The sequence below is a fragment of the Podarcis filfolensis genome, assembly GCF_964270895.1.
Source record: "Podarcis filfolensis genome assembly, chromosome: 6".
Lineage (NCBI taxonomy): Eukaryota > Metazoa > Chordata > Lepidosauria > Squamata > Lacertidae > Podarcis > Podarcis filfolensis.
The window spans coordinates 94,669,916-94,685,749 of record NC_139609.1 but is presented as its reverse complement, the minus strand read 5'-3'; the positions used below and the strand labels follow the sequence as shown (position 1 = coordinate 94,685,749).

General features: G+C 49.5%; 1 protein-coding gene across 7 annotated transcripts in view; it reads left to right on the top strand.

The window, feature by feature from the left end:
• Positions 1-253: 253 nt before the first annotated feature.
• Positions 254-15,834, top strand: part of LOC310764573 (tyrosine-protein phosphatase non-receptor type substrate 1-like) — a 119,938-nt gene continuing 104,357 nt past the window's right edge. Inside the window, exons 1-2 of one of the 7 annotated variants that reach the window (XM_083618823.1) lie at positions 254-602; positions 1,541-1,628. In XM_083618823.1, the coding sequence (XP_083474949.1) occupies positions 1,544-1,628 (85 nt within the window). In that variant the 5' untranslated portion in view covers positions 254-602; positions 1,541-1,543. Of the gene's footprint in view, positions 1,042-1,108; positions 1,362-1,537; positions 1,629-15,834 lie in introns of those variants that run through there. The other 6 variants (XM_083618821.1, XM_083618819.1, XM_083618818.1 and 3 more) reach the window with 6 other exon arrangements.

Sequence of the window (15,834 nt, the reverse complement as noted above, 5' to 3'; positions counted from 1 at the left end):
TTCTTTTGAAAGCCTGGGGAGAAGAACCCAGGAGTGTTTTTCAGGAGACAAAGCTTGCCTCCCTTTGCAAAGGGAAGGGCAAGCAAAGGGAGGCAGGGGAGGAAGTCTCTGAATTCTCCCAGCCCACCTTAAGAAAAACAATGTGTGGCTGATTCCAGGCAGGCAGGGGTGACCTTACAAAACACAAAAAAAGCAAGTTGGCTTGGAGCGAGGCAGGCAGGCAGTCGTAGTGGTACAGCCTCCCTTGTGCTCTTTCTACCCACCCCCCCTTCAGCCTTTTCTTCCGATCGCCTCTGTCCAGCTTGCTTTGTGAAAAGCTAGCTGGGGGGGGGGGGGGAAGAGAACTAGGACTGCGTGGAGCCGTTCCCAAAAAGCTGGCTTGCCTACTAGAGAGAGAGAGAGAGAGAAGGGGGGGGGGAGACGACTCTTTCTTTTCTCCTGAACTGGTACATTGTTGGGAAAAAACAGAGCCCCATCAATGCTAGGCAACGGGAGGAGGGTGGGATGTCTCTGAACCACCAGCAGCAGAGAGCAAGAAGGCGCTGCAGAGAGACACAAGCAGACTGACAAGCGCAGCTAGGCAGGGTCCAAGGGCTGCAAAGGTGACACAGAAGAGACCACCTCCCTTGTGTCCGCAGGGGGGGGTCGTCTCCCTTCTCCCCTTTTCCTGCAGATTCTGCCGCCCCGTCTCCTCCTGGCATTGCTGCTTGGGGAGGCGTGCAAACCCCAGCCCCGTTCCGAGGAAATGTTTTTCCTCTGCAAAAAGGGAAAAAAAACATCTCCCCTTCTTCTGGTTTCTTGTGACTCTTAAGGTTTCCTAGTGCGACTGGTGGAAAGGCCTGGAAGAGGAGGAGGAGGAGGAGGAGGAACAGGGAAGGGAGGGGGGCACCCCAGCAGCCTTGGCATGTGACTGCCTGCCTGAGCAAAAAGTGGCGATTTTTTTTTTCCGCCGGTCCCGGGGCGAGCGAGGAGCGAATTCTCGAGGTGCGCGCGTGTGTCTGTGTGTCTGGGGCGCTGCGCGCTGCAGCGGATGCTGGCCAGGTGAGTCTGTGCCCGGCTGCGTGGCTGTGTTTGCGTACGTGCTTTGCCAGGCACCCGGGAAAGGATGTTGTTGCACAGTTTTTTTCCCCCCCTGATGCGCCTTCCTCCCGTCTCCCTGCCGCTTTCCCCACCGCTGCCCTGATGTCCTCTCCGTAAAATATTAATCTCCCTTTAACCGTTTTTAGCTGGAGATGTTTTAGGAGGAAGGAGATGGAGGGAGGGGGGCATAGAACTCCTGATTTCATCGGCTCTGGAAAATAGGTTGGGTTTGGGCTCTCCCCCACCCCCACCCTGCCGATGTCTGTAGACGAGGAAGTAAGGTTGGTTTCCTCATTTTGGGGATGGAGTGATGCGGGGGTTTGTTTTCTTCATCTTCCTTGGCTTCGCCTGCCCTTCTCTCAAAGAGAGAGAGAGACAGAGAGAGAAAGCCACTAGAAGCACCCTCTGATTTCCTCTTCATGAAACTCTTTTTCTTTTTTTCCCTTCTTCCCTCCAGTAGCAAATGACCATGGACGCTCCGGGGCTTTCTTCCAGAGGTTTGCTGACCTGTCTCCTGCCTCCCCTGCTGCTGTTCTGTAGCTGGTCAGGTAAGAAGAGCTTCTTTCCTTTTCCATCCAGAGCATCTTCTGCTAAAGGACATGTCTGGGTTTTGACTTTGATCTGTTCGCCTCCCTCCCCCCCCCCCTTCTCCTTGCAAAAACCAGTTGTCTGGTCTTGGCATGGTCTTCGGTTGTCGCAGCTCCTTAACAGAGCAAAAGGACGGATTTGTGTTTTTTGTTATTACTTGGTTTAAGGGAGCATTTGCAGGGCTGATGAGTTGGTTAGGAAAAAGACCTTGATCCCTCTCCTTCCTTGCAAGATCCCCCTCCCCCCCCTCCAAACACCACCTACGTATGGTTTCTATCTACGGTTGTGCCAGGGCACGCTCAGGAAATGTTCCCTAAAAAGCCGGAGCTGTGCAAAGGCTTCCGAATGATATAATGTTGAGCTCTGTTCGTGAAGGTGGTGGTACTGTTGCAGAAGGCGCTGAGTCCGCCTGGCATTTGGCTGGCATGCACAATGAGGTGCCAGAGGAGAGGAGAGCTTCGGAGATTAGATGGGCATCTTGTGACTTCACTGCCTGTCTGCTTGCGGAGTGAGGAGGTTGTGCTGCTGGTGATGTGATTTAGCACTTGTGTCGCTTTTTAAAGACTCGAAAGCACCTGCTGTCTCCTTACAACAGTCCTATAAGGCGGGGCAGCATTGTCCCAGTGTGGTTTATATGGACTGTGTTTAGCAACAAGTATATGTGTGTGTGTGTGTGTATGCGTGCAAACAGTTCTACCTTCATAAATCCCTGAACTGCTCAAGTCTTTCATACTTCAAGAGATCATCTCTTATGTTTGCTGCAAACTTGGGTTCGTTGGCAATGCCCTCTCTGGAATGTGGCTTGACCTATTGCCAAAGGCAGAAGATGTTCCAGTGGTTTAGTCTTCGCTGAACCTCTTTTTCACCAGAGGGTCACCAAAGTCTGGGCTCGGGGGCATCTTTCTGGAGGCTGTGGGCAACTTGTCTGCTCCAGCAGGCGTTGAGTGATGGAGACAGCAGGAGCTCTGTGTGTTCGTGTATCTTTATCCCATTTATATTATTGACTGGCTGGCTGTTTTACCTGAAGGGATGGAAACTGTACGTTTCAAGGCGCCGCTTCTCAGCTTGAACAGCTCTCTTTTGCTCTAGGAGCTGTTCCTTGAAGTCCGTTGCTCTTCCCATTTTACAGATGGACGCTGCTAGGTTGAGAAGGGTGTGTCGTGAACGCCCCACTGTCACCACCACCCTGGAATTGTGTATTCTCAGCTGAGCTGCCTTGGATCCTGTCCTGCCAATATTTTGGGGGCAACCCTGTAGAATGCCAACAGCACATCCCTTTTTAGGTTTTGATTCTTAGAAAGAGATAGTTACAAAATACAGCCCTGCACCTTGAAGATGACCTCCAGCTCTTCTAGGAGAACCAAAATGCATTTGTGCCTGCTATCAAAACCTCTCTCCAAGTCTCAGCCTCTCATTCTTACAATGGGGATACTGGCCTGGCTTTGATGTGGCACTTGTAATGGCAGGTTAATTGGAGAGCTGGCTAGGATCCAGCTGGCTGTGTACTGCAACAATTGCCCGAAGGCAAGAGGATATCCTATACATCCCCAGCATGTCCTTGCCCAACCTTTTTCTTGGAAAGTTTTCAAAAAGGAGGTTCTGCTGCCTCCCTGGCTTCCTGATAGGTGCCTATCCAACCTTCGCTAATTGCCATCGTAGGCAGCTTCATTCTGTGGCTTAAATGCTGCTTAAAATTTACATTTTTGGTTAAACCGTAGGGAGGGAGAGAATACATAGAGACTTGCCTTATATGAAGATCATAGGTCCACAGCCTGCAGTATGGCAAGGCTGGTAGAGCAGAAGACACTTAATGCCAGGGTCGTGGGTTCAAGCCCTGGCACAAAAGGATTCCTGGATTGTAGGGGTTTGACTAGATGACCCTTGGAACCCCTTCCAACTCGACAGTTCTGTGATTCTATGAAACTCAGTGTCCTCTGCACTGACTGGCAGCCCCTTTCCAGGGTTTCAAACAAGAGACATTCCCAGCCCTAACTGCAGATGCCAGGGATCAAAACTGTTGTCCTCTGCATGCAAAGCAGATGCTATACTGCCGAACCAAGGCCCTATGCAAACAGAGAAAGCAGCTTATGCAGAACGCTGATTCGTGTAGCTCACTCAGTACGATCTACACTCTCCAGGGTTTCAGGCAGAAGCCATTCCTGGCACTACCGGGAGATGCCCGAAACCAAATATGAGACCGTCTGCTTGCAGATGTTCAAGTGCAAAGCCAGCGCTGCGAATGAGTGTTCCTGCAGGAAATGTGTGTGCTTCAGCCAGTGTTTTCCACAGGACCCTCGCAAGCAGCGTATGACTGTAGCCCGACTGTGCATGTTTTCTGGGAAGCTTATTGAGCCAGCGTTCCCAAACGGGTGCTAAGTGCTAGGCTTTCTTTTGTGACTTCCACGGCACAGCTGAGCAAACAATGGTAACCTGTAAAGCAGAAAAGAGTTGGCATGTACGGTGAATGCACACAGCCTTTGCACACCTATGTACGTGAGAATTCAGACAGAGGTCAGGTTCCCAGCTGCACTAATCTGCCCAGCCGCTTAAACATGTGAGTGTGTGTCATAAACGATGTCCACACTTCACAAGTATCCTGCATTGTAATGTGTGAGAACAATGCTCTGCATTTATTCACACTTCCAACTCCCCAAACTGCTTGTTGTTCCAAAATCCTTATGCCTTTTATTAGACCAGGCATCCCCAAACTCGGCGCTCCAGATCAGGCATAGGCAAACTCGGCCCTCCAGCTGTTTTGGGACAACAACTCCCATGATCCCTAGCTAACAGGACCAGTGGTCAGGGATGATGTGAACTGTAGTCCCCAAACATCTGGAGGGCCGAGTTTGCCTATGCCTGCTCCAGATGTTTTGGGACTACAATTCCCATCATCCCTGACTACCGGTCCTGTTAGCTAGGGATGATGGGAGTTGTAGTCCCAAAACATCTGGAGGGCCGAGTTTGGGGGTGCTTGTATTAGACCAACCATGCTGTGAATGTTTTTGGTTGTCCTGATGTAAGGCAGTGGCCTAATAAAGATTTTGGACTTTTCACATCATCCAGCAAAGCTGCTGTTTTACACCTTTTTCCTATACCTTCTCATTGTCAGCAGCAACCTGACAAAGGTGGCATAATGTGGGGAGGAGGCCATGAAAGAGGGGTTTGCTTAACCCTCCCCACTCCCTTGGCCAATTCATAGTTGAGGTGAGTCATAAGAAGCGCTTGGCTGCAGGATCAGGCCAAAGGCCATCTGGTGCAATGTGGACATCCCATGAAGCTGAGTGTTGGTGGATCAAAGGAAGTCCTTCTTCAGGCAGTGTGTGGTTAATCTCTGGAACTCCCTGCCACAGTAGGGAATGCTGGCCACCAACCTAGGTGGCTTTTAAAGAGGATTCAGCCAATTCATGGAGGAGACGTTCTGCTCTGCCTCCACAGTTGGAGCAGCGATGCTTCTGAATACCATTTGCTGGAAACGACAGGAGGGGAGAGTCGCTCGGGTGCCCGGATCCTGCCTGCGGATTTCCCATAATGGGCATCTGGTTGGCCACTGTGGGACCAGAATCATTGGACTAGGGCAGGGGTAGGCAACCTAAGGCCTGGGGGCCGGATGCGGCCCAATCGCCTTCTCAATCCGGCCCGCGGACGGTCCGGGAATCAGCGAGTTTTTACATGAGTAGAATGTGTCCTTCTATTTAAAATGCATCTCTGGGTTATTTGTGGGGCATAGGAACTCATTCATTATTATTTTTTCCCAAAATTTAGTCCGGCCCACCACATGGTGTGAGGGACCGGCCAATGGCTTAAAAAGGTTGCTGACCCCTGGACTAGGGGGACTAGGCCAGTGGCGTAGCGTGGGGGGTGCAGGGGGGGCCGGGCGCACCGGGCGCAACATCAGGGGTTAGGGCAAATCCACGGGTTAGGGGGCGCAAATCCACGGGTTAGGGGGCGCAAATTACTTGCCTTGCCCCGGGTGCTGACAACCCACGCTACGCCACTGGACTAGGCTAGTCCCTTAAATGTTCCCTTGGTGTCTCCAAACCCCAGGAAGCTTCTGTCTGGCTTAGGGAGGGAAGTGCGATGCTCTGGTGGGTCCAGGAGCCCTCCTGCCACCTCCCCAAAGCCTGGGAAGCTTCGGCCCGGCTTACGGAGGAAGACGAGATGCTCACACACATGTCGTCAGGACACCGTGACGTCAAACCCCTGCCCACCCCACCCCCATCACCCTTGCAAGCTGGCACCTCTGGACCTAACTGTTTCCCCTTTGAAAAAATTCACCACACGCCCCTGGACCCGATGGGTCATTGGCCTGATCCAGCGGGCTCTCGTTATGTTCTTATGCCCAGCGGCCAAGCAGATGCCTGTGGCAAGGCCGTAAGCAGGACCCGAGTGGAACAGCTCCCTCCATCACTCTGTGCCAGCCTTTGCCAGCCTAAATGCCCTGCAGATCTTTTGTGCCCACAACCTGGGACTCAAAGGTGTTGCAGCTCAAAGCATCTGCCTGGCACGCAGTTGATGAAGGGCTGATCTGCTCTCCAGCCTGCGAAGAGCCTGGAGTGAGTCGCTCTTGCTTTTCTCTCTTTCCTTCCGCCTCCTCTGTGACAGCCGCCCCTCCCCATCCCTTCCACGTCGCCACAAACTGTCAACATAATTTCTTTAATCTAGTCTCTCCGTCGGCTAAGCGCATCCACAGGCGTTCCTCGTATGATTTGCCCCATCATCCCCTCTGATTCACTCACACGCGCGTGTAAGCGACTCCCAGCCCAGTGTGCGATCTCGGTTGTAAAGGGAAGCTCTATGGGTGGGGCAAGGCTGAATCTCAACCCCCCCCCCTTCACCCTTTGCCAGGCATCCAGTCGCCAACTGATGCTGTGGCAAAGGATGAGCATGTGGAATCAGCTTGTGGTTCATTTCCCCCTCACTCCGCAATTCTTGTCATTGCTGGCAACCGTCTGTCTCGTGCGCCTCCTGGGGTGAAGTCAACCCCCTGCGTTGGCAGCACAAAAGTGACTTCTCTGGGCCACAAGCCTGGGCAGTGTGTATGGAGGTTCTGGGCTGCCTGTGGAAAAGGCACGGTACAAATAAGTATAATGATGACCCCAATTACAGAGCTAAGGAGTAAATTCTACACAAACCCAGAGCAGAGTCCCTAAGGAAGTTGGATGGAGCCTTGTATGGCTCCTTCTGGGGGAAGTGGGTGGGCGGGTGTGGGGGACTCCCTGGTCCTGAATGGGGTAACTGTGCCCCTGAAGGACCAGGTGCGCAGCCTGGGAGTCATTCTGGACTCACAGCTGTCCATGGAGGTGCAGGTCAATTCTGTGTCCAGGGCAGCTGTCTACCAGCTCCATCTGGTACGCAGGCTGAGACCCTACCTGCCCGTGGACTGTCTCGCCAGAGTGGTGCATGCTCTGGTTATCTCCCGCTTGGCAGTGGCGTAGCGTGGGGTGTGCAGGGGGGGGCCGGCCGCACCGGGCGCAACATCTAGGGGTTAGGGTTAGGGGGCACAAATCCACGGGTTAGGGGGTGCAAATCCACGGGTTAGGGGCCGCAAATTACTTGCCTTGCCCCGGGTGCTGACAACCCACGCTACGCCACTGCCGCTTGGACTACTGCAGTGCACTCTACGTGGGGCTACCTTTGAAAGTGACCCGGAAACTGCAATTAATCCAGAATGTGGCAGGTAGACTGGTGACTGGGAGTGGCCGCTGGGACCACATAGACCGGTCCTGAGAGATCTGCATTGGCTCCCAGCACGTTTCCGAGCACAATTCAAAGTGTTGGTGCTGACCTTTAAAGCCCTAAGCGGCCTCGGTCCTGTATACCTGAAGGAGCATCTCCACCCCATCGTTCAGCCCGGACACTGAGGTCCAGCTCTGAGGGCCTTCTGGCAGTTCCATCATTGCGAGAAGCCAAGATACAGGGAACCAGGCAGAGGGCCTTCTCAGTAGTGGCGCCCGCCCTGTGGAACGCCCTCCCACCAGATGTGAAGGAAATAAGCAGCTATCTTCTCTTTAAAAGGCATCTGAAGGCAGCCCTGTTTAGGGAAGTTTTTAATATTTAATGCTGTATTGTTTTTAACACTTGATTGGGAGCCGCCCAGAGTGGCTGGGGAGACTCAGCCAGATAGGCAGGGTATAAATAATAAAAATTATTATTATTATTATTATTATTATTATTATTATTATTATTGCTACTACTACTACTATTATTATGGCAACTGCTGCAGCCAAGCTGGTGCCAAACCGATTGCTCTGCTTGCCTTTGGACCACATTAGCCAGGCTCAGAAGGTGGGCAGGTTGTCACCTGGGCAGCCCAGGACCTCTAGACACACCGCCCAGGCTTGCTCCCTGGGGAGGTGACGTTCGTATTGCTTACCCAGGGGTTTGACTTCACCCTTGGAGGAGCACTCCATTGTCTGTCGAGACAGATGGATGCCAACAGGTTTATCAGGCTGTAGAACAGGCATCCTTAACCTCGGCTCTCCAGATGTTTTTGGGCCTACAACTCCCATGATCCCTAGCTAGCAGGACCAGTGGTCAGGGATGATGGGGATTGTAGTCTCAAAACATCTGGAGGGGTGAGGTTGAGGAAGCCTGCTGTAGAAGCTGTGCACCCCTTGCAGCTCTAGTAGGCGAGGCCTAGCCACCCTTCAGATCTTCCCCAAGAACTCATTGCATGGAAGTAAAAAGGTGGCTAAACTCACAGCAGCGGCAGCAGCTGAAGGATTCTGAGCTGGCCCTGAAAACACCAAGCAGAGAAAGGGTTAAGCACCCTTTCCTTTCTAGCCATAAATAGTGTCAACACCCTCCCAGTGATGCTTCATTTTGGACCCTTCCCAGAGTGAGAAATTGGTTAGGACTAGGAAATGAGATAAATGAGGGTTCAGTTCCCTATTTGGCCCATGAAGCTCACTGAGTGGCCTTGGGCCAGCTGCTTCCCCTTAGCCTACCTCACAGGGTTATTGTGAGGAATAACTGAGGAGGGAGGAAGAAGCATTTATTTCTTTAGCGTGTTTATATCTTGCCTTTCTCCCAAGCAACCATTTACACCACTTTGAGCTCCTTGGAGGAAAAGGTGAGATATAAATGCAATCAATAGAAGGCTTGCCTGGGTTTAAAAACATGTCTGTGTGAAAAGCAAGTCGCTTCCCATCATTTCATGTTGTTGATTTGGGGCGACGCCTTCTGTGAGGTGCAGAGCAGGTTAGCATGAGTGACCTGGTGGACCTGTGTCAGAGTAGTACCATTTCAGACTGGGAAGGAGGAAAGGTTAGTAAAGCACAATGTCCCCCCTGAATCAGGTGTTTCCAGACAACCAGGTTATATAGCATTTTCCCTGGTTGGTCTGCAGGGAAATTAGACTGCACTATTTTCATGAATCTGTTTGCAGGGAGGTTAAATAAGTGGTTGTCAAACTCGTTTGGGGCACTGCCGCCCCCTTGGCTCCATAAGTTCATCCCCAGCGCCTTCTACCCTATAAAAAACATCGTTCAGAATAGCGCTTCGTATGACCCACTAAGGAAGATAATAGTGCAATAAAATTAAAAACTGTAACTATCAACTGCACATTTGTCCCAAATCCAATTAAAACTATTTAGTTTAACGAATTAAACAAAATTGATGGACTTGATACCAGATTTTCAAAGCATGGTAGTCGTTTAGACCTCCAGTGTTCCTCTGAAACCCACTTGCCTCTTAGCATCCCACTACAATTCCCATCATCCCTGACCACTGGTCCTGCTAGCTAGGGATGATGGGAATTGTAGTCCCAAACATCTGGAGGGCCAGAGTTTGCCTATGCCTGGGATGTTGCATCAAAGCAAGTCTTATCTCACCTTACCTGACCCTCACCTTCCTCATTGCAAGAAGTCTAGCCTTCCGGGAGAAATTGGGTTTGTTGTTTAGGATCCTGCAAAGCACTCTAATTGCCCAATCGATGACTATTGCAGCATGTGATTGAATCTTGCCCCCAAAGAGTGGCAGGCTGGAAATTCCCTTATTTGCACATAGAAAACTACCATGTCAGGGAGGAGAAGGCTAGTCTAGTCTTCAGTGTGTGGTTCTCTGTCTGCAGGGATATCCGTGTGTTTTTGTTCCTATTTATCTTGCTTTTGTAAACCACATTTGAAGCTTTGTTCAAGGGTAGTATATGAAAAAGGGAATAAATGAACAAGTGCCGTCCAGTTATAGGTTTATCCTGCCTCATCACCTGTTTTGTGAGAATCTTCATATCATATCTTCAGAATCAGGTCTTTAAAATGCTCACATCTTACTCTGGCTTCTTGTTTCCTGTTTCCTTCTGTCCTCAAAATGCTGATAATCTGCCAGTCATGCTTTGATTGCACAACTGCCATTTCTGTGTAAAAACCGTTCTGCTTTACTTTTGGGCCCTTCACATTTAACACATTCAAGGTTGTTAAAAGGAAGGTAAAAGGATTATGGAGAGCTCCAAAAAGGGTACAGTATCTCCAAACTGAGTGAAAGGACAGTAAAATGGCAAAGGCAGCTCCAAGTAAAATGTAAAGTAAACTTAAAGGATCTCTGGATGGTTAAGTCCAGTCAAAGGTGACTATGGGGTGTGGCACTCATCTCAAATTTTCAGGCAGAGGGAGCCGGCGTTTGTCTGCAGACAGCTTTCCGGGTCATGTGGCCAGCATGACTTCTGGTGCAACTGGACACCGTGGCGAGTGCCAGAGTGGTACCTATTTATCTATTTGCACTGGTATGTTTTCAAACTGCTAGGTTGGCAGGAGCTGGGACAGAGCAATGGGAGCTCACCCTGACACGTGGATTTGAACCGGTGAGCTCCCAATAGGCAAGCCCAAGAGGCTCAGTGATTTAGCAGCTCCAAGTAAACCAGTGTAAAGGGGTGCGTGTCAGAATAAAAGTGTTTAACAGGTATGCTGGCGGGGTCTGAGCTGGTGGCAACTGACCAAGAATGAGATCTTGGAGTCACAGTGGGTATTGTAGAGCTGGAAAAGTCTCAAAAAGAGGGAAAGGGGGGTGTCGCAACTTCCCTATGAACAAAGGTAGCAGCATTTGGGACTCTTTTAATTTAGAGAAAAGACAATTAACAGCAGATGTGAGAGAGATGCATAGAATTATTCATGGTGTGAAGCAAGTGGCGAGGTCTCCGCTCTCTCACTACACCAGAACCTATGAACTTCCAATGAAGCTGAAGGTTGGAAGATTCAGGAAAGGAAGGAAGACAAAGGAACTTCTACACACAGCCATAGTTAAACTATGGGACTCCCTTCTTGATGGCCACCAACTTCAACTTCTTCTTCTTCTAAACCACAGAGCCTAGGACTTGCTGATCAGAACGTCGGTGGTTCGAATCCCCACGACGGGGTGAGCTCCCATTGCTCAGTCCCTGCTCCTGGCAACCTAGCAGTTCGAAAGCACATCAAAGTGCAAGTAGATAAGTAGGTACCGCTCCGGCGGGAAGGTAAACGGCGTTTCCGTATGCTGCTCTGGTTCGCCAGAAGCGGCTTAGTCATGCTGGCCACATGACCCAGAAGCTGTCTGCAGACAAACGCTGGCTCCTTCGGCCTATAGAGCGAGATGAGCGCGAAACCCCAGAGTCGGTCCCAACTGGACCTAATGGTCAGGGGTCCCTTTACCTTTACCTTATACCCGGAGGTCTCAGGGCAGTTCACAGAATAAAATCAAAATATAAAACCACAAAATACATACTCAAAAACAACCTAATAACCCCCCACCCACCCCCAAAAAACACATTTTTAAAGGGCATAGGGTCCTCACAACATTTAAAGTAAGACAGTTTACAAACCTGGACAGGAGCCACTCATTGGAAACTTAGGTAAAGGTAAAGGGACCCCTGACCATCAGGTCCAGTCGTGGCTGACTCTGGGGTTGCGGCGCTCATCTCGCTTTACTGGCCAAGGGAGCCGGCGTACAGCTTCCGGGTCATGTGGCCAGCATGACTAAGCCGCTTCTGGCGAACCAGAGCAGTGCAGAGAAACGGCGTTTACCCTCCCGCCAGAGCGGTACCAATTTATCTACTTGCACTTTGAGGTGCTTTCGAGCTGCTAGGTTGGCAGGAGCAGGGACCGAGCAACGGGAGCTCACCCCGTCGTGGGGATTCGAACCAACGACCTTCTGATTGGCAAGTCCTAGGCTCTGTGGTTTAACCCACAGCACCACCCGAGTTGGAAACTTAGATGGCTTTAAAAGAGGATTGGAGAGGTTCATGGGGGATCCAGCTATCAGTGGCTGCTAACTATTGTTACAGGAATTTATGTATAGGTTGGGGGGGGGGGTTGCCCCTCCAGCAGATATCTTGCACTTGAAGCCCACTACCAAAACTGGCACAATCACTTTTGTGACTTTTGTGATTCGTTCCCACAAAACACTTCATCAGTTTCTTCCTATCTATTCAAAGGGCCTTTGCTACACAATACCAAATGTAACAATTCACTGATAAATGCATCTATGTACTGGCTCACTGGGAAAACTTCAGAAATTCATATAGACATGTGAGCTCAGCTACTCAGCAGCCCCTCTGCCTGAGTGATAATTCCTGCCATCCTGATACCCGAGTGCCAGACAGGTAGCCATTCCAGAAATAACAAACCCAGATGAAGACAAAAGGGTGTGATTAGCTTGGCTGGGAAACAGGGAAATGTAAATATATTTTTTGTTACACTTGATGGGTGTTTGGTGGAGGGCAAGGAGAACCATGGGGCAGGGTCCAGGATGCTCAGATTACGGCCACCAGACCTCCCCTTTCATGATGTAACCATGATGTATGAGTGATGTAGTTTGGGGGTGTAACATGGGGATTAGCAGCTAATAAAAGTTTGGGTTCTCTTTTGCTGGGGGCTTACATCTTGTTCCACCTTGTGGCAGGTGGGAGTCCAGTCACGACAGTCTTCAATAAAGACCAAGCCTACTGGCTGCTGTTTTGCTCTGGTATTCCTGGCTGGTGTCCTTGTTTTTTGTCCAAGGGAGCCCTCAGATTTCTCCATTAACACTATGTTGGCTAGGTACTATCTTCCCTGTTGAGGGGAGTAATTCTTCTTAATCCCAGTTGCTCAGAGCTGCAGGAAGGGCTTGGATCCTGCTTGCACAGCCATCTGGTTGGCCACTGTGAAGACAAGATTCTGGGCTAGATGGGCAATTGGCTTGATTGGCTTATGTTTTTAGCATGCAGTGGTGAAATTCAGACCGTGACACTTACTGGAGACGAGTGACTGCATGACTAATGCATGCGTCTCCTTTTTTCTTTTTTGCTGCAAGTGTTGGCAAAAGCAAAGCACATGCTTCTTGCAGCAGGCAAAATGGAAAGCGGTCAATAACACTTGGAAATTCAGCTATTAAGTAAGAGTAATCAGGCAGGCACCTCCTGGTCCAGGGAATAGGCCTGGTCTTAAACGGTACGCCTAATTGAACTGCTGGTGTCTGGTGGATACTCATGACAGCATCTTGGTTCTCCTGTGGAAGAAAATGATGGGAATGACAAAGTCGAACATTACGGATGCAATCCTAAACTGTGGGATGCGTTCAGACAACCAGAATGAGGAGTAGTCCAGAAACGAAATCCTATAAGGAACAGTATAAAGAGCTGGGTTTGTTTAGCCTGCAGAGGACAGTGGTCTTCAAATATTGGAAAGGCTGACAGGTTGAAGATGGAGTGGACTGGTTTCTCTTTCTAGACAAGAACCAGCAGGCAGGAAAGCTGCAAAGAAACACATTTTGGTTAAATGCTAAGGAGAAACTTCCTTGCAGGAAGAGCTGTTCAGCAGCGAAGGGGGTTGTTCCAGAAAGGTGGTTAGTTCTCCATTACTGGAGGGTTAAGCAGAAATTGACCATCTCTGAGAGGCAGTGGGCTGTAGTGGTTAGAGCGGTGGACTTGGGAGAGACCAGGTTTCAAGTAATAATAAATAAAACTTTATTCGCATTAGCCAATGGCCATAGCAACAGTAAAACATTACAGTATACGTAGAAAAGGAAATATGATATAAAAGCACAATTTAAAGTCCTGAATCAGCAGTCAGTTAGTGGCCCTTATTCTGACTGCCCCTGCTGTGAACCTAACAACCTTTGCTGTTTTATGCTCATTTTGATCTGATAGAAGAAATGAGATTGTGGCAGTGGTTGAGCGCCCTGGGATGGTTAGTACGAGTGGGGTGATGATCTTGTTCCTCGGGTCTTTGTAGAGAGTACAGGACAGGAGGACGTGTGCCGCTGCTTTGGTGCTGCCATCTCCACAGGGGCAAAGACGTTTCTCAGGCGGAATCTTTTGGAATCGACCCTCAAGTACCGCAGATGGCAAAACATCCAGTCTTGCAAGTGTAAAAGCACGTCTGTATTTTGGGATAATGTTTGTGCAGATATGGGGCCAGAGAATCAAAATGGAGAGGTGGAAACTGAACACACCAAGGGCAGAATTTCCTAAAAGTGGCCAGGTTGTTCTAGTGCTCGATATCTTTTAGACGTTTACCAATTAGTCTGTTTGCTTTGCTGTTGTTGTTTAGTCGTTTAGTCGTGTCCGCCTCTTCGTGACGCCATGGACCAGAGCACGCCAGGCACTCCTGTCTTCCCCTGCCTCCCGCAGTTTGATCAAACTCATGTTCATAGCTTTGAGAACTGTCCAACCATCTCGTCCTCTGTCGTCCCCTTCTCCTTGTGCCCTCCATCTTTCCCAGCATCAGGGTCTTTTCCAGGGAGTCTTCTCTTCTCATGAGGTGGCCAAAGTCTTGGAGCCTCAGCTTCAGGATATGTCCTTCCAGTGAGCACTCAGGGCTGATTTCCTTCAGAATAGATCGGTTAGATCTTCTTGCAGTCCATGGGACTCTCAAGAGTCTCCTCCAGCACCAGAATTCAAAAGCATCAATTCTTCGGCGTTCAGCCTTCTTTATAGTCCAGCTCTCACTTCCATACATCACTACTGGGAAAACCATGGATAGGTTTGATCTTTTGCAGTCCATGGGACTCTCAAGAGTCTCCTCCAGCACCAGAATTCAAAAGCATCAGTTTGCTTTAGTGGGGCCCATAGTGAGTAGGTGTTTTGGGGATAGGCCATAAGAGGGAAGTTTTGGGTCGACAATTTTAAGCCAGGCACTTTTATGGGAGTCTTGCCAGGTTTCAAATCCTTACTCAGCCATGAAGCTTGGGCCAGTTTCTGACTCTCAGCCTAGCCTACCTCACAGGGTTGTTGTGAGGTCAAAATGGGGAAGAGGGTGAAACATGCATGCTTCTTGGCGGAGATGTGAACTGTAATAATCAATCATCTTTCAGGAGTTGCAAGATTCCTGCCTTGAGCAAGAGCTGGTCTGCGTGATCATCTGTGTCCCATAGAACCCTGGAATTGTGTGATTCTGTTAGGGAGCAAGCCCCGTTCCACTAAGCAGGAGCCTTACTCAAACATGCTTGCAGAAGAGGGTGTTTAGGCAAGCACGCATGTATCAAGGTGAACCCAGCGTGCCTGGGGAAGGAGCTAATTGCTGGCTTGTTGTTATTATATTTGAGCAAAAATTATATTATGTTTAACTTTATGTATGGGATTTAGAGTGTCTTCAGACTGCCAGTGTTTTGTGAGAGGGATTCGAGCGAATACCAGAACTTTAGCTTTTCACACTTAAAGTGGATTAAAGAGCTCTGTCGCTCTAGTGCAACAAATCCTCACTAAAAAAGCCAACAGACTTCTCCGTGCTTTGACAGGGACAAGGGAATGCCTTGGAAAATGTGGGATGAATGAATGATTAAGTGGAACACATGTAAGCCCCCCGCAAGCAAATTGGAATGAAGGCTCGTTCTCACATAACCGCCCTGTAAACAAATCGGAACTAAGGTTCAATAAAGACCAGATATAGTTTTAAGTTCCGCATAAGCTTTGTGCAAGCAAATCAGGAGGAATGCTCAACAAACAATTCGTCTGCAGGAGCCCTTAATGACAATTTTACTTGTACACTTCATTGACCTTTAAGGAAGAAAAATAGAATAGTATAAGTAGCAGAAATTGGTGCAATCAAGATGAAGGATTTTTTCTTTTTATAAGAAAATAGTATGTCCTTTCCCCCCAAGCCTTAGTGGTTGGGCATTCTACATCATGACAAGTGTGGGGTGATCAGGATTTAGTGCTTAACAGTCCCAGGGTCTGTTTGAGAGGGAAGGAAAGAAGAGTTACTTTCCCAAATTCCAGCT